This window comes from Malaclemys terrapin, chromosome 7 (genome assembly GCF_027887155.1).
Source record: "Malaclemys terrapin pileata isolate rMalTer1 chromosome 7, rMalTer1.hap1, whole genome shotgun sequence".
NCBI lineage: Eukaryota > Metazoa > Chordata > Testudines > Emydidae > Malaclemys > Malaclemys terrapin.
The window spans coordinates 23,530,118-23,548,423 of NC_071511.1; the positions used below are offsets into that span (position 1 = coordinate 23,530,118).

The window sequence follows — 18,306 nt, forward strand, 5'->3', positions numbered from 1 at the left end:
TCTGTGAAGAGAAGCCGCTGCAGAGCAGTTGTGGGTGAGGAAGGCAAGACTGACTATAGCCGAGCCTAACGGGGCAGCAGAAAAGTTTAAGGGGGCCAGGGTAGGAGCTGGAACATAGTTTGGGCTGAGTTTAGTCCCCTATTGGCCAGTGGGGGGGAAGGAGGAAGGGCTGCCCCAAGGGAACCGTCTTTACCCCAGAGCGGAGCTAGATTTTCTCCCAGCTCCTGCCCTGCCAGTCGCTGCTGTTAAGAATTTAAGAACAGCCATAGTGCATCAGATTTAAGGTCCATCTAGCCCAATATCCTGTCTTCCGACAGTGGCCAATGCCAGATGCCCTAGAGGGAATGAACTGAATGGGCAATCACCAAATAAATGATCCATCCCCTGCTGCCCACTCCCAGCCTCTGGCAAACAGAGGCTAGAGACATAAACCCTGCCCATCTTTCGTTAATAGCCAGTGATGGACCTGTCCTCCATGAATTTATCTAGCTCTTTTTTGAACCCTGTTATAATCTTGGCCTTCACAACATCCTCTGGCAAAGAGTTCCACAGGCTGACTGTGTGTTGTGTGAAGAAATACTTTCTTTTGTTTGTTCTAAACCTGCTTCCTATTAATTTCATTTGGTGCCCCCTAGTTCTCGTGTTATGAGAAGGAGTAAATAACACTTCCTTATTTACTTTCTTCACACCCATTGTGATTTTATAGACCTCAATCATATCCCCCCTTAGTCATTTATTTTCCAAGCTGAAAAATCCCAGTCGTATTAATCTTTCCTCTCCTGCCCGTTAACCTCTCCTCCGCACAAGGGCTCTTCCGCTTGAGCCTGCCTCATTCAATCACTAAGTCACCCTAGCGCCCTGAGGCATGGGACACAAGAAAAGGCTGCATGAGAAAAAACTTCCAATCTGTATATTAGCCTGGTGGTCCCCTAGGTTACTGCAGGAACCAGCAAGGTCCCTCAGAAATAAAGAGAAAGCGCTGAACATCCATCCTCCCTTGTTTATTTCAATTGGGTCTTGCCTACATATTTAAAAAAAAAAAAAAAAAAAAACCATAACAGGACCACGCACAGGCTTTCAGGGGATGAAACCCTCTCAGCTGCACTGGGCTCCAGCCACTGCTTTATTTTAAACAGGCTCAGAACATTGCCAGCTTGAAAAACCTCACTTTTTATGACAAAAAAACAGTACAAAACTCCTTTGCTAGAGTTCCTTATTCCCCAAAATATAAAAGTATAAATTCAAGGGGGAATGGATTTATTTTAAAGCCTTCAGAAGAACAAAGATGCCTTTATTCTCTCTGGTCCCAACATTCAGATCTGCCATGAGCATGTCTGCACCCAGGCTGTCTGGCTAGTTGTACAGGGACAGTAAGGGCCCTCTTACACAGCAAAATACAGAGCAGAGACTGCTTTATAACCTGGTCTTGCCTTGCCTGTGTGGAAGGAACCCTGTTACAACCAAATCCAAATCTTGTTATACCATGGTCCCTTCCACGGCAGATGCTGATAGGCAAACAAGCCCTAAAAAAGACTAAGCCAAAAAAAGTTATTTGCAGGCATTTTCCATTTCAAATTTTCTCCCTTCCCCGATTTTGCTGACCAAAGAGCATCACTGGTTTGGCTCAGAGCATGTCCACTCAACAGCCTTTAATCTCAACTCACGTTTCTCCCCCCTCCCACCACTTTAACTCTGAAGTTATAGTGCATCAAGGATGTTGTCAATTTTGGTGACCAGCTCCTGGCGCTTGTTGGAATGCAGCTTCTCATTCTCAATGTACGTGTCCTTCTTAAGCTTGCCGGCCACCAACCGCTCTGCCTCAACAGACGATTTCAGAACCAGCTCCTTGACTTGACTGTCGAGCTTCTGAATCTCGCTCACCTTGTGGGAGTTCAGAATAAAGAAATATTAAAGAGGACTGAACACAAATAGCCCTATGACACGGCTAAGCAGAAAAGCTGGTAGAGCTGGGACCAAGGAAGGCACAGCACAGGACATAGAACAGCCTCTCCCACTGGCATGGCTATAAGTGAACATGGCATTTGGAGGGTTCCTCTCAGGGGGCCAGGGTGGGGGGAGGGCAGAGCAGGTTTAAATGGAACCTCAGAAGCCAGATACAAGCATTGAGATAGGTGTAATTCTTACTTTCAGTAATGTTTAATGATAAGTTAGAGACTTTCAAATCTAGGTCACCAGTACAAATCCAACTCAGGACTGTGGTGGCCAAAAGTAGTAGTTTTCCAGTAATTATTGTGGTTGCCAGGGCGAAGTGAGTTTGGTGGGTCTCAATCCCGTTCACAGTGGGATCAGTACCCACAGCACAAAACCTGATCTCCCCACACCTCAAGATGGGTGGCTGCTTCAGGTCAGAGCTGAGGCATAAAGGTTGGGAATGGTAGTGTGTGCACTGTGCTGCCATGTTGTTGCAGAGAAAGGAATTCAGTCTACTGGGCTGTGACGGCAGCATCTTCCACCAGTGAGAAATTCACCGCGTGCACAAAAATAAAAGATTAACAAGTAAATGTTTTCAACCTCTTGGTTTCATTTTACAATGAAACCAGTGAAGCAATGAGATGAGGCACTTTCTGTGCAAAAATCAGAGTCCCAGACATGGTCAGGCAAGACAGCAACTGGAGTAGCTGAACGCCTGTCAGTGCTGTTCTCTTGTTATCCCAAAGAAGCCATGTAATATGAAGCAACAGCTTCCCAGGTGGATTCTGACAACAAACCCAGAAATAGCCCAGGACGCCCAAAATAACTTGTGTTACTGGCTTGGATAGTTTGAGAATATACAATCTGTTGGTATTTTTCAACTTAGAAGATCCACGTTCTCATTCCATTTGCCATTACTAGGAGTGTAATGATAAGATAGAAGCAGGATTGTATGTTACAACTGCATTAATAATGTGCCCATGCATCTGGTCTAGGGGAATCTTTCGGAGATAGTGAGTGCTAGTGGCAAGCAACTTTTTACCTCCACACATTTTATAGAGCAATAAAGCAAGAGTAAAACTACAGCAGAGCAAAAAAAATGAAACAAAAAACCATTAACTCCATCCCCTACATCTTTCTGACAAGAAGCAAGTAATTTTGGAGTGGATGAAAGAGAACAGGAGGCAGCAGTTAAGCTAAGCATCAGAAGACATCTAGAATGGAGGCAGAGTAGCTTACAAGGCTAGCAACAGAGCACAGCTAAGACAGGAGAGAGCTCTTACCTTATCACACATGTCAGAGCCTTCTGTCTTCAGCTTAGACTGCAGAGAGGCTACTTCATTGGTCAGGGCCTTATGCTCTGTCTCCAAGGTCTTCTTGCCGCTGTTTAGAGTGGAGATGTCCCGTGACTGCTTGTACTTATTCACCGCTTCATCAAAGTGGCGGTACAGGCCCAGTCTCTTGTTCACCAAGGTGAGAACTTGCTCCGTTATGCAGGCCACCTTCATCCTAGCTTCAGCAGCTGGATCCTATAAGGGGTGACAAGGTACACAGACAAGCACATACAAAAAACTTAAATTGAGGCAATGCCTTTTTAGCCACACGTGCTATACAAAAGCATCACAGATCTTACACTTTACAATTTAAAACCAACAGCTGTCAAAAGAATGCCAAAATTAGCTTGTTCAGATCATAGAAGCCTCTGGCTGCCTCTAATCAACCAGCCTAGCTCTGGGTTAATAAAAACCAAGGGAAAACATGGAGGAAGGGACTCCCACAGGAGAGTCACAAACCAATTAGATTCAGATGGGCTTGCTGTCCCAGGGCTGGAATATTTTACGTGGAAGCTAATGATGGAGTATCCATCACATACCAAGACAAAACCAATAGGTCTCTAGATGCTCAGACACTATAGTGATAAGGGACCATGTAAGTACCTAAATAGGAATATTCCAATGGAAAAACATTTAGTGAGGGGAACTATTTCTACAGGCAATTTCCAACCATCAGGGAATAAAACTTCCCCCTCAGTCACAAGGCTGCCACTTGCCATATAGTACCTTGGTGATGGAGAAGTCAAGCCTCACATAGAAGATCACTGTGAAGAACAAGATGTAAAAGGCTCCAACCACCAACAGCGGCTCCTGCAGCATCAGGATCTTGTTGAAGGTGTAGTGAACCTGCAAAATAGGATTCAGAGAATGTGATCAATGACTTGCCATTAGTCAAGGGAGAAACTTCAAGCACCTGAATGTTCCTAAAAACCAAGGAAGAATAGTTATGGCACATAGAATGGATCCAGCTCAGATAATGCAAACTGTGTAGTCAAGAACCTAGACACATTGCTAGTATTCTTTATCTCTTGAGCAACAAGCTTCCCCAACTGGGCTGTGCATTGGCTACACTGGCTTTCCTTAAGGGCTGCGACCCAGTGAGAATCTGTAATGCAGACACATCTTCCAGCAGAGAGAACTTCACATAGTAACAGAAAAGCAAAGCCACACAATTTGCATGTCATTTTTCAGGAACTCCTCAGCTCCAGACCAGCTATCGTTATGACTACAAAGGTGAGCGTGGAGGAGGCATGGCTGCTCATTTAAGTTATTCAAACAAAGGGGCCAAGCCTACCACAATGTCCTGGATGTGCTGCTCTACCAGGTTGTTCTTGTGCGCTACAATAACCGGGCGTCCAAATGTGTCCAGGTAGGTGTAGTGGAGCTCGTCAGTGGCTCGGTTGATTTCATATGGGCTGTCCACGTGAATATTCCTGCAGGAATAAACAGACACTCCCACATGATTCTAACATGTCTGAGATGGGATGGCTTAAGATTTGATTGGCCAGTTGTGGCCCAATGCAAACTACTCAATTGTACATTGAAAACAAGTTCACTGCAGTTTAAGAAGCAACTTATAATATGTGACAGACTGTGCTCCAAAGTGTCTTCTGTGCTCATGTCAGTCGTTGTGCTTTCATGGTGCTCTGTCCCCAAGAGCAGACAGGAGACTTGGCCATCAATGCACAGGTGAAGCATTTTCAGCAGTAACAACACAAGAGCAGTGTCACTTACTTGGCACCTTCTGGCAGGATTATCTTTACTGTCAGAGAGTCTGCAACTTGCTCATCAAACACATGGTCAATGAACCTCATCTTCAGGGCATACTGGTCACCTGAGAGAAGGCAGAAAGGACAGAAAAAATTCTAGGTAGTTTAACGAAACAGGCTTCCATGGAAAGGTTTTCCTAATGTCTGTGAATCTCAGGATGCTGAAGGACGGGGGCCGTATGCACTCCTCAGCGGAGGATCATTTGGCTACCCTGAAAATGGCAGTTTTTAACAAGAGGTCTAAGGATACAGGAAGAGGCACACGCAAGCTGGAAACTGGCTTGTTAGTTACAGAAGTAACAGCTAGCAATAAACGCTAAAAGGTTACAAGGGCCCTATACTGTACAAATGTCAGATTTTCAACACAGTAAGTCTGGCCTTTTGCTACCCCAATCCTGTGACACCCACCAAGGTTATAGAGATATTCATAGCTAGGCAGGTTGTAGCCAATGATGTAATGGGTCTTCCAACCCCCAAAGAGCGGGAAGCGGGGGCGGATCTCCATCTCCACAGAGTCATCCAGGATGAGAAGGTGGCTGGTAGAGATGTTTCCAATTTCATCTCGGTAATATACATCCTGAGCCGCAGCAGGAAGAATGGTCTGCATGGGAGAGAGAAGCAGCACTCAGTGCATTTGCTAGAGAAAGAGACTTTCCACTAGAATAGGCAAAGCAGTCACTGATGACACTTGGTTCAGCTTCAGTCAGGAATAGCACCACTTCTTGCAAGCAGCAACAAAATGACTTCTTGGCGGCAGCACGCGGCAAAATGGTGTCAATGTAAATGATCAGCCACAATGTGCTCAGCAAAAGCTATTGCCCATATTTAGAGAAGTTATAGATGACAAAGCCCTACTGGATCATCCAGTCTATGGCCTTGAAGTCAACGTAACATTGTTCCCTACAGAACAGTGTCAGTGGTACTTTATCCAGTCCAGTTTCCCAAACAATGAGGGACATGCCTACCACAATGTCCTGGATGTGATGCTCTACCACTTCCTTCAGGATTCTATTTCATATCCTATCTGATCAGCCTAAATTCCCATTTCATTCCATCCCATTAATCCTAGTGGGCTGAGCTTGCGAATTCATACACTCAACTCAGTAACATTTCTGTCTGTATTGATGTCATGTGACAATTTTTGACCACTGCATGCAATCAATTCCAAAATTTCAGGGAATATTCTAGGCATCCATGGGCAGAACCCCACAGATTCTGGTAAAGAAAACCAGAAGGGAAAATGCGGACAGAGCTCCTAGCATCTGATCAGCAGAACAAGCAGCTACAACCAGCTCTGTAATTGTCAACAAATCAAGTAACTTGTTGATGGCAACCATTAACACGTTCCAGCATAACAATGGGGATAATAGTATGAGAGGAGGTGGCTGGTGGAGCCCCTCCATGGGAGGTAAAGGGGGGGAATGGTAGGGTGGCACAGAGAACCCCTTTCATGAGGTTACCGGGTGTCCCTGAAATAGAAGGAGGTAGGAGGATGGCGTGATGATTTGGGGAATCTGTCTGTACAATCTGAGGTCTGGTTGATGATGATATGAAGTTGTTACTATAAAAACTGTTGTATCACTGAATGCCTCTATGTAAATGTGGAATCTGCCATTGCTGACAGGGCTGAAAACACATCTCCAGACAATGGTTGGTCACTAGACCGTCAGTTGCTGCTTATTCAGGTGGAAACATCTGAAGGACAATGGGTTGGCTAAGGTTAGGAGAACTAGTTTTCTCCAACCCCTCAACAAGGTGTTTGGAGAGTGGAAAATTCCTATACAACACAAAGAGAGAGCAGAGGTGGCAAAGCGGGAGTTCAGAAGGACTCAAAGTGAAGGAGGGAAGGGTCAGTTTAGCAGTGGGATCAACCAAGGTCAGAGAAAGCAAGCTGACCTGCCCCGGAGAGGGGCTCCGTGGTTCAGAAATTATGCCGTAAGCTGCAGCAGAGGACCCTGGACACCCCCACAAGACCTTGATCCCAGCCCAAAGAATGCTCCAGAGTGGTGAGGAAACTGAGGAAAGGAAGTGCATGTAATGTTTATTGTTTTTGTATACATTTGTGTATTTCTTGTGCTATCAAGTAAAGAGCAATGGTATTTTACAATTCTGTGCAGTCTGTGTATATGTTATGTGACACACCTATCGTGTGTCCCTGAAGCGTTAACCCAGAACGTGGCAGGAGTTCTGGAAGAGGGTAGGTTTAAGCTACAGGGGAGTCTGGGGGAAGAGGGGTCAGCACTAGCCCCAGGGGATGGGAGCTGGACCGCAGGCTTACAGCTCTCAGGAGGGGTACTAGACACAGGATTGGCACCCCAAAAGTGTGCCTACAGACCCTAAGCTAGAGGCAGTGAATGACTGTTCAGACTCTGGAGGCTTAAAGCACACAGGGATTCAGAATTTGGATCCCTTCACAGCAGTCTGGTGTGTGACCAAGAAGGGGCGTTCAAGTGGCTCTCTGACAGGTAGTACACAAGCAGCTTGTGAGGAGAATGTAGGATGCACAGAACACTTGGTTTATGCAATAAGCCTACAGAAGCAACAAAGCGTGTGACACCTCCCCCGCTGCCCAGTTATATCTTCCTGTACTACCGTGAGTAATTCCTCTTTGGTAATGACATCTTGTAAATATTTGAAAGCTTTTTATGTTTCCCTCTTATCCTTTGTGCACTGTTGTCAAATAAGAGACAAAAGAAAGGGCAATAGGATTTTCTATTGGAAGGTGGTAAGAAAGAGGGCACAAAATGCAAACCTTAAAAGATTTGACAGAAGATATTCCACTGTCTGGCTGCCTTTGGTAGTCATATCTGGAGAAAGGCCCTTTGAGCACAGCTCCTGTGTGCTTTAAGTCAACAGTCTCTTCTACAGCAATATTTCCCCAGTGAGACACTTCAATGACCCGTATCATACTGGTAATGGTCAGGAATGGGTTGTTATTTTCATAGTGTACCTTAAGGATATCCTGAGAAGGAAAGAAAATAAAATATAAATCCCAGACAAGGAAGTAACAAACCTGGGGGGGATTCCCCCTCCATCAAATCCCAGAGTGAATCATTCCATTATAGTGGCGGCCATTAGCAATGGCCATCCCTGGACCCCCTTTTTTGATTTAGAACAGCTGGTCATACAATACAGGGTGTAAAATGCACACAGCTCAAAACTAACACACCTAAGCTGAAGCTCAGCTCTGACACTTTGGAGATATCAATTAAAGCACTTTAGCAAAATTTCAGTATCTGTTCCAGCTGTTTTAACTGATCAAGTGAAAGCAGCTGAATGGATATGCTACGTTTCACAAGTGACTGCTCACAACAAGGAAAGTTAACATGGGCAGATAGGAAGCCCCTAGATACTGAGATGTCCCCTGCCATTAATACAACTGACTGCAGGTAGCAGGATTCACTGAGCTAACTGATGGATGCTTTGGACTGGAAAGAATCAGGATCCCAGAGCAAAGCAGTTATCTCATACAGACCAGTAACAATTAGACAACTTGGACAGGGGGATATCTCCTGCTATCAGCACCCCAAAATAAACAAGACCATCTGACCCATATGTTCCAAGGTGCCATTCCTTTGAGCCCACACCATCATGAGAGTAACTGAGTTCCTGACAAATCCCACTGGAACAACTGGTGATGGGTGGGTGAAACTTGACAGGAAAAACAGCCAGATGTTCAGGTGCTTGGCTTAACACTTAAGTGGTGCTAAATCAAACTCTGAATCTTGCAGCGAAGATGCAGATACTGCATATTAAGGACAATATGTACAACGTAACTAGGTTGTATATCAACAGTCTCTCTTCTCCATACTACCCCATGAGCTTCCTTAAATATTATACACTCAGAGTAGCAGATGTTTGTCCCTCAGCATGTTACTACAACTATTTCCTTTTAATTTTTTTGGATTTAATTGAGTGTTGCTGAATTGACACCCTCAAGTCCTCTCTGTGTACTCAGAGCAGGTATAGCAAAGGCAGCTGCAGTTCAAACTCTTCCCCCTACCATCCCATGACATCCATGCCCTGGAGAGAGACCCCTCTCTCCAAGGGTTTCTCATTGGCAGTCTCAGCAGAGAGGCAAGTCCAGGGGCAATTAATGCCAACTGTGGGGGCTTTGTGATACTGATACTTACCCATTAGGAACTGGACTGAGAAATACCAACTCAATTCACATAAGACACCAGTTTTCAGACACTTGCCACCATCCTAATCTGTGACTTAAAGGCAAATGCCTCTATATCCCATTCAACTTCTTGAGCCATAATTGACATATTTATGTGGTGCACTTTCCAGGATAACAGCCTACAATTTATTTTCAAGAGTCTTTCAGATGGGGTTTCACTAGCCACAAGAGTTTACCTGGCTATATGGTGGGATGTCCTTGAAGGGCCCATATTCAATCATGTCCTCTGACCGGGCGGGATTGCCCAGCTTGGTGTAGTTCTCTACGTTCCTGGAGGCCAGTTTCACACGCGTAGTTTGGGTCTTCGTTGAGTATGGCGAGTAGAAATAATGATTCCCTTCAAAGACCACAAACTGTTTCTCTGCCTGTGTGATGTGCGTGGGGTACGGCTGCAGGACATGCGTGAAAACTGTTTCGATGGATAAACGGATTTTGGCACCTGGCGCCAGAGGCGATGGCAACTTCACGGTGAAGAATTTGCCACTGAAAGGGAGAACAGCAGGAAAGGTATAAACACCAAGATCTCCACTGACCTGATGGACACTCTTAAGCCCCTGCAACACACACTGGTGCAAAGGGGAACCTGGAAGTTTTCTATTTGCTCTTAAAGGGCTCCCTCCAGCAAAACTGGAGTGCTGTACAAAGGCCTTGCAGGATCAGGCCTAAAGTAGATTTCTGCCAGTAGCCTGGTGCTTGTTCCTCAGGAGGAGTTTTCTGTTGTACTGTGTGGGTACATTTACATATAAATGGTGACAGGGCAGTCTATAATTGGGTATCATTTGGCACAGGCCTGAATGGATACTCCAAGGGAATCAAGCCAACATACCATCTGTGTGATGTTTTTGGGGTAGAGATACTGGTGTGTTCCTTTCACCATTTCTCTACAGCTGCACTTCACTGTGGATTTTCCATTATTCTCTCGGTGGAGAGAATAATCTAAAATGGAGCATGGGCAATGATCTGACAGGAAAACAAGCATCCTAAGTTCCTACTCCTAGGAGTCTGTTACCTCTCAAGTCGGCACTACTTGTTCTCCCATTGGACTGAAGCTGAATAAGGATTAGGGTGACCAGACAACAAATGTGAAAAATTGGGACTGGGAGTGAGGGGTAATAGGAGCCTATATAAGAAAAAGACCCAAAAATCAAGACTATCCCTATAAAATCGGGACATCTGGTCACCCTAATAAGGATGTCCATGGCCAGGGACCCAGCAGGGGTATCCTGCAGACAGTGAATTTTGGAGGTGTGGGACTACAGAAAACAACTTTTCACCTAATCCACAGCAGAGTTCTCTTGCAGGCTTCAAAGAAACAGATACCTCCACAGCAGGTTCACAGCACCTAGCAAGAGCTGCTGCCCAGACAATGGAAGGAAAGTAGCTAACAGCCCCATTGGATGGTCCTTGGCAGTTGCAGGAAGGGAGCAGTCTCTAACTCACTGGTAATGCAGCCCTCCAGCTGGATTAGATGGGGCACCTTCAGCCAGTCATAGCTATGAAGTGGGCACTGATCTGCCTTGATAATTCAGTGTTTCACTCCATAGCTACCAACCTCTTGAGATCACCAGCAACTAGTGCTGAACCAGTTTAAAAAGCTCACGTTATTTAATAGCTAATATGCACAGCCTCTGAAAGAGCCTTGCACTACAAATTTCTGCTCTCCCAAGCATGGTGCAAATATGGGATACTTCCCCAAGTGTGGCAGATGTGGAGCCTCTGGCTAAAAAGAGTGCTGTATCTCTGGGTTAGGGGCTACAGGCCCATTTTAAGCTGCAGAATCTAACACCCTGCAGCAAAAATATGGTTCAGTATTGCAGCGTAAACAGAGCCAAACCAAATTTGTAACTGTATATGATGGGCAGTACAGACCCTTAAGGGGCCCATGTGGGTCTAATGCATCTCCACCCCAGTTTCCCTAATAGTTGCCAGTGAGGTGGCAACAGATGTTCTGACAGGAGGGTTTCATAAGATGTTAGGGTCCAGGGGGAGTTCCCTACATAGCACAGGGGAGCTGAGGAAGACACCAGTACTGCATCCCTAAAGAGAGAGCAGTCTCTAGGAGGAGAGGCTGCCAGACAGACTCCATTTCCCCAGGAAACTGAGGGCAACTATTTTTGCTGACCTGGGAATCAGGTCCTACACTGTAGGCTATCTGGTTCATTTGAGTAGCCAGCACAGAGACCTAGAATTACATGCAGGACCTCCCAGAGGAGGAGGGGATTTTTTGTTTTATTTAAGCAGAGGGGCTCCTGGAGCTTGCGGTTGGGACTGGAACTGGGGTTCTGCCATTATGTGTTACCTGTATTCTCAAATTGTGCTACAGGCTGTGGTGTGAAAGGTAAGATGGGTCAGGCTGTGGTGTGAAACATAAGATGAGCCTCTGAAAGAATAAAGGACACCCAACCACCATCAAGATTGTTGTAGGGGCTGCATGATGAAATATTTAAGTCCTGAACTTGTTCTTTAGATTCACATCTCTCTTGATTCTGCTATTACTCGACTGGGGAGGTCCAATTTGAATGAGTAAGTTACAAATACTGGTCCCTAACAGAACTGCTCCCTGTTATTTGGTATTACAGGTTAAGACTCACCTTTTACCTTTCACCTTAGTCTCCCGCACCTCCAGGGTGTTCTCCTCCTCTTCCTCCCCTTTCACCTGTTCCAAAACAAAACATTACAGCCTGATCACCATGTCACCATTTAGGCTTCCCATGTGAAGCAGCTGAATTTATCAGGTCAAATACTACATCATTCCTATTCATTTCTTAATGGAGGACACACAACGCATACTAGTTGACAAAAAAATTGTTTATTAAAAACCCAATATCTATTAGCTTCACAATCATTAGTACTGGCCAACTCAACACATTGTGGTCTGTATCCAAGAATAGAAACTGGAGGCTCCTGTTGAACTTTTTGAAGCTTTTGCCAGTGTCCTAGGGTGATTCCCCAGCTAGCAAAGGTATGGACCTGAGTCTGTCAATGGCCGACCCTACTCCTCCAGCAGGCCCGTTTACAGAGCTTCTCTCACTGGAGCTCCTAGGAGAGTGGCCACCAAATGAAAAAGCAAAGACTGGCACAACCGTCTCATTCTGTTGTCATCAGAAAGCAGCACCTGCACAGCTACTCTCTCAAACCTCTTGAGGAAAAGAGTGCTGGATTGATAGCCCTAGAATTGGAGAGTCAAGTCTTCTAAGCATCCATAGAACACATGCAGCCTGAAAGACGAAAGCTTCCCCCATGCATCTGTGGGTCCTGCTTCAACATGTATCCATACTGCTCTGGAAAGACCACATTTAGATGTGGTAAATGAGACACACTGATCAGCATCATTCTCCATATCTCATTCCCTTTTGAGACACTATAAGCAAGGTTACCCAGCCTCCTTGTTTCACAGTCATCATAATGGCCTTTTAGTAGCCTAATTATTTGTAGAGCACCAGCAGCATGCTAAGAACTTTATAGACATCTGATGGTGACAACCCTCAGTCACTACCAAACTGAGCTGACTTTGAACAAGGGACCTAGAAGTGAAAGTCTCTGTATCCTACCACCACTTGAGTGCTATCAAAAGCAGCACACAGAATACGCATGCAAAAGCCTTTGTTTCAGTACCACATTAACACAATGTGGACCAAAGTCTGCTCTGTTACACCAGCATAAGCCTGGAGTAACCCTTCTGAAGTTGATCCAGATTTATGCTGGCATAGGATAATGATTTATTCTTCGTACTGCAATGGTGCCTGAAAAGCTCTACTCACAGAAGCAGTTGCTGTCCAAGTGTGTACAGCTCAAGAACCTGAAAGCAAAATTTAGATCAAAGCAGAACTTGATCCTTTGTGTTTCGGTGGAGTTCTATTGATAATCTCTACTACTACTTTAAATCTCAACTGTATTTTTAAAGGATTAGGCTATTATTCTAATACTTTGCCCTTTTATAGGATACACCAGGAAATTTCAAAGGCTTAAGACTTACATCTCAAGTTCTGAGGTAGGGCAGCATTATTTATCCTTTATGGTAGGGGAAAATGAGGCAGAGTGGTGAAGTGACTTTGCCCAGGGTGATACAGTAAGTCAGTCGCAGAGCTGGAATCAAAGCCCAAAAATCCTAGCTCCCAGCTCCTTGAACTAACAACTGCTTTTCGGAATCATTCACCATTAAATACTGTAAGTGGTTCAAGTGCTTGAAAAAGGTTATAAGTGGATGAAAGGGTTGGGCAGCCATCTGACAGTTGTCCATTCAGACTCAGGGCCCAGCTTGTATTTACATCTTTCACTCTCCCGTTTATATGGATCTCCTTCTAAACTTCAAGCCACACCAAGCTGAATCCAAACAACTGCAAGGCTAATGAATGTTAACTGTCAAATCACTAACCCACCTACCCAGGGCATAACAAAACGACCCTTTGCCCATGCCACAAATAAAAACTTAAATCTACGCTATAAGAGCAGGTGGGGTCCCTACTACTAAAGGCATCCAGAACGTGCAGCGAAATAATAAGGTTTAAGAAGCTGGATGGATCTCATGCAAGTGGCCTGCAGCAGCCAGCATTATGCCTTAGGGAACACCCATGGGGAGGTTTCTACTAAGACACCTCTTGGATTTCTCCATCTCCCCCCACGGTGCGGTTAGTGGTTGCATTGCAGCGGCGGAGGCACTTATGCTTACGTGTCAGTATCTGCCAGGCAGGGAAGTGGCTGTCACTGCACCATCAGCCCAGAGTCAAAGGCAGGAGAAAAAACAACGGCCACCAGCGGGGAAAGAAACAAGCACGCGGCTGGGGCAGCCAGCTCTGCCCAGGGGCCGCCCTAGCTTGGCAGGACGGCCCGCAAGGCCGCTCGCACGGCCCGGAGGTGTCCATGCCTGCGATGAGTGACCGTTGGTTCCCCAGCACCGAAGCGCTCACACAGGGGGAGGCCCCGTGCAGGGGTAGGGGCCGCCCCCCGCCGCAGGGGCACCGCCGTGCGCAGGGGGGTCCCGCCACGCAGAGGCCGCGCCGCAGAACGGGCCAGGCCGAGGGTCACTGGGGGGAAGGGGACGGGACGGGACCCTGCGGAGGAGCGGGCGAAGCACAACCCTGGCGCACTGCCACGCGGGCCGGGGAGCGCACTCACCTGCACCCCGAGGTAGGCCAGGTGGCTCTCCAGGCCGGGGTCCAGCGCCAGCAGGAAGGAGCTAGCGGCCCCGGAGCCCCCCGCCGGGTTGGCCAGGCTCAGCTCGGCCGTCACCTTGGCCAGGTGGGTGCTGAGATCCACCGTCCGCTTCACCTCCTCATTGAGCAGCTCCGGGGCCGCCAGGGCGCAGCCCAGGCAGAGAAGCAGGCGGCAGGCGAGGCCCTCCATGGCCGGCCAGACAGCGGATGAAACCGGATGGACTCACACAGTTAGCGGCGGGGGCCCTCATCCATCGGGGAGGGCACAAGATGGCAGCGCCCAGGCCGAGGGAGGGACAAGATGGCGGCGCCCACCAATGGACCAGAGCACAAGATGGCGGCGCGCATAACATCAAGGACCGTCACTCTCTGCGACTAAGGGGGCTATGCGGATGCCTAACTAAAAATGCCATGGCCAAGGACAGCGCTGACCATGCCAATTCTCCTGTAGGATCAGAATCCTAAGTTAGTGAGAGTTCAGACCTCGTTGCAGAGAGCAGAGATTGTCCATATATTGTGCATGGGGTGGATATTGTTCTTCATAGCTTCCTCCTGGAACCTAGATAGATTTGGGCAGAGCCTGGCCATGAAGCTTATAGTGAGGCCAACCCTCAGAAACCACAGAACAGGCTCCCGTATCATGAGAGTTCATTCAAACAATAAATGTGGGTATTTCCCCCTTTACCGTCTAGTTTCTGAGCCACCTTTAGGGTGCATTGGGGTCAAGCTTTTCAACCATGAGGGTTAGAGACTTTTTTTAAATTGAAAGATGAGCCTCTCATCATCATGACTCCAAGAGCTGGGGCTTTAAGAAAACCACCAAATATCATAAGAAGCATGATAAAACCATAAGAACTGGCAATGCTGCTGTCAATATCACTAACCCTTAGCTGCAAATTAATTAGTTGGGCCCAAAAATAATAAGTTTGGCTTAAAAATAATGAGATTTTTAAAAGATGTTTGTTTTCTGGTTTCCGAGCTATTTTGGATGCTGTTGGGTCATGTTTTCAAGTTTTTTTCTCTGTGATCATGGAAGCTAGAAACTTGGAAGAACAAGAAGAAAAAGACAGCTGAGATTCTCATGTAATGACAGGATTCCAAGAGCTGGGGCTTCATGAAAAGCACCAAATAATGCAGGCCTTGTAATAATATTGTGAAAGTTGACAAAAAGCTAAAATAGAGTACCTAATCACAGACTGTTGAGCCCAGCTGGAGAGCTGAGACAACTCAAGGGCCTTTGCCAGATTTTAGCTGGAAACTGTCCACAGAGATTTGACCCTTAAACAGCCATGAAGCCATAAGCATTGTGTTTTCGGGCTGAAGGGGAAAATGGGCTGTTATGTTTTCCAGGAGTCAGGGAAGATGTGTTTGGGGGCTGGTGCAGGAAATCGTGTGTTGTATTCTGTGGCTATCAGGGAGGGCAGGGAATGGAGAGGGGTGTTGAAGGTGTGTTTTGAGGGCTCTGAGTAGGGGTTTTAGTTGTTGGGTGTGGATATGATTATGATGCTCTTTATGTGGAGTTCTGGTGCTTGTTTCATTGTCTCTTCCATTCTGAATTTATGAGCTGTATATGTTGAGAGTTGCCTTGTTTGTTTGGCATCTAACATTTTGTTTATCCAGGAGAAGGAGAGTAACAAAGGAAAGTTTCAACTGAATCAAAATATGATGTTCTTAAAAGGGAGCAAAATCACCTAGTGCTTAAAAAAGAAGCCAATAACTTAATGGTGAAATAAAGCTGAAGTTTGAAAGATCCAAGACAGCCAAAGACATAGTAACCACAACTGACCTAACCCAGGCAAAGAGAAGTTCTAGCAGTAAAAGCACCTAAAATAGGTAATGGCAAGAATCTGGCATTTTTTACTGTGATTGCAGGATTGGGGCCTTAGACTGCAATTTCTTTGGAGCAACAATCATCTTTTTATACGATTTGTACAGCACTAACACAATGGGGCCCCTACGTGCTACCATAATACAAATAATAAATCCTAATTTCTCTGAGCTGAGACTGCAAAATATGAGAAGGGTGTTCGCTAAAGATAGTCCTAAACTGCAATGTTTGGATCTAGAGGCAAACTCTTCCAAAGTTTGGGGGAGATTAGATCAGATCCAGGATTCCAGGTGAGGCCTTTTCTAGTACAGAATAGGAGGGAGAGCCTTTTTAAATTCTCTGCCCCCTCCCTTCTTGCCAAACATGCTACCCTCAGTATTTTTCCTTTATTTTGATATTAGTGCTGTTGAAACTTGTAAGATTGACAGCTCTGGATACTGAATACATTGAACACCAGAACAAGTATAGGATGGGCCAGCTTCCCTCACCCAGCCCCGCCAATGTGCCTCAGACATGCAGCCTGGACAGACCACACCTGCCTCACTGTGTCTGTGGTGACGTTTCTGGACAATACCAGCAACAAAAATGTAACATAATTTGAGTTGGTCTCATGTGCAGTCTAAGGCTCCCCTCTTGTGCTCTGGGGAGCAGGCAAGATAAGGAAATACACAAGGTTCCCTAAACAGTTCAGATGAGTTGTGCTTACCATGCCCCTGTTCTCCAGAGCCATCTGAGAGCAGTAATTTTGTAAATGGTAACATCCTTCGTGCTTTGAGAAACCGAGAACAGAGCAGGCGGAAATGTGATGTATGGGATCCAAAACAAAGTTGCTGCTGGGTCTAATTTAAGGCCTGTCAGCCTGGCTGATGTTCTTGGGAGTTGTGGCTGATTTATGGTGATATTGTATGCGTGCAGTTTATTTTCTTCTGAAAGTTAATCTCCTCAAGATTCTCGTTTCACCTTTCTGGCCCTCAGCCTGAATCTCTGTTTTTTGCCTCCATTTCAACAGAAATAAATCCGCTCTTAACTGTGGCTTCAGTGACTCTTCACACACCCAGCTCCAGTCACTATCCAACCCGGCTTCCCAGGAACAATTCATCCTTGCAGCATAGGACCTTCTGTGCATATTAGAGATGGGTGGGCCCAAACAAAACCCCATCTTTAATCTTTGGATCCAGAGCCAAAGTTCTCTCTCTTGAATGGGCACAACCCAAACCCCAGATCTACTCTACTGAATTTGAACGGGGAGTACTTGTGGCACCTTAGAGACTAACAAATTTATTTGAGCATAAGCTTTCATGGGCTAAAACAGCCCACGAAAGCTTATGCTCAAATACATTTGTTAGTCTCTAAGATGCCACAAGTACTCCTGTTCTTTTTGTGGATACAATCTAACACAGCTACCACTCTGAAACCTATCTACTGAATTTGTATCAGAGGGGTAGTGGTGTTAGTCTGTATCCACAAAAACAATGAGGAGTCTGGTGGCACCTTAAAGACTAACAGATTTATTTGGGCATAAGCTTTCGTGGGTAAAAAAACCCACTTCTTGAAGAAATGGATTTCTTATCCACGAAAGCTTATGCCCAATAAATCTATTAGTCTTTAAGGTGCCACCGGACTCCTCATCTACTGAATTTGGAGATTCAAATTCTGAATCCAAATTTGAACTACCCCAAAGTCTGGTGTGTTCAGAATCAGATGTTACATACCATAGCTTCAAGGTGCAACTCAGATCTGACTCCATTGTTCGGATCCAGGCCTTTGTCCCATCTCTAATTTAAATCACCAAGTCACACTTTAATATTAGGGAGTATTAATGCTGCCTCTGATGCAAATTAAAAAGATTTAAATCTTGCCAATATGGGCCTAATTCATTCTTAGTGTGACTGTGTTGTTTTCAGGGATCTTGCATCAAGGATCAGTTTGGCCCTGTAGGCCCAATTCACCGGTGCATCTGACACCCTTCTGGCATTGCAACCTCTTGCACAGATGTAAATTAATACACAAGGTGCACGGCATCAGAGAATGATGCCCCCCTTTTTACTCACTGTGTCTGTGAGTAGTTTACATACTGCACTTGCACAGGAAGGGAGAGGCTGGTTTT

At 45.8% G+C, this 18,306-nt stretch overlaps 1 protein-coding gene across 1 annotated transcript; it reads right to left on the minus strand.

Moving 5' to 3' along the window:
• Window positions 1-1,072: 1,072 nt before the first annotated feature.
• Window positions 1,073-14,632, minus strand: RPN1 (ribophorin I). The gene is made up of 10 exons (XM_054033808.1): window positions 14,334-14,632; window positions 11,810-11,874; window positions 9,395-9,701; window positions 7,788-7,997; window positions 5,444-5,636; window positions 5,001-5,100; window positions 4,561-4,699; window positions 3,993-4,112; window positions 3,216-3,461; window positions 1,073-1,881 (listed from the first exon to the last, which is right to left on the minus strand). Exons 1-10 carry the CDS (start codon window positions 14,559-14,561, stop codon window positions 1,699-1,701), a joined length of 1,791 nt encoding a protein of 596 aa, XP_053889783.1. The 5' UTR covers window positions 14,562-14,632; the 3' UTR covers window positions 1,073-1,698.
• Window positions 14,633-18,306: the final 3,674 nt, after the last annotated feature.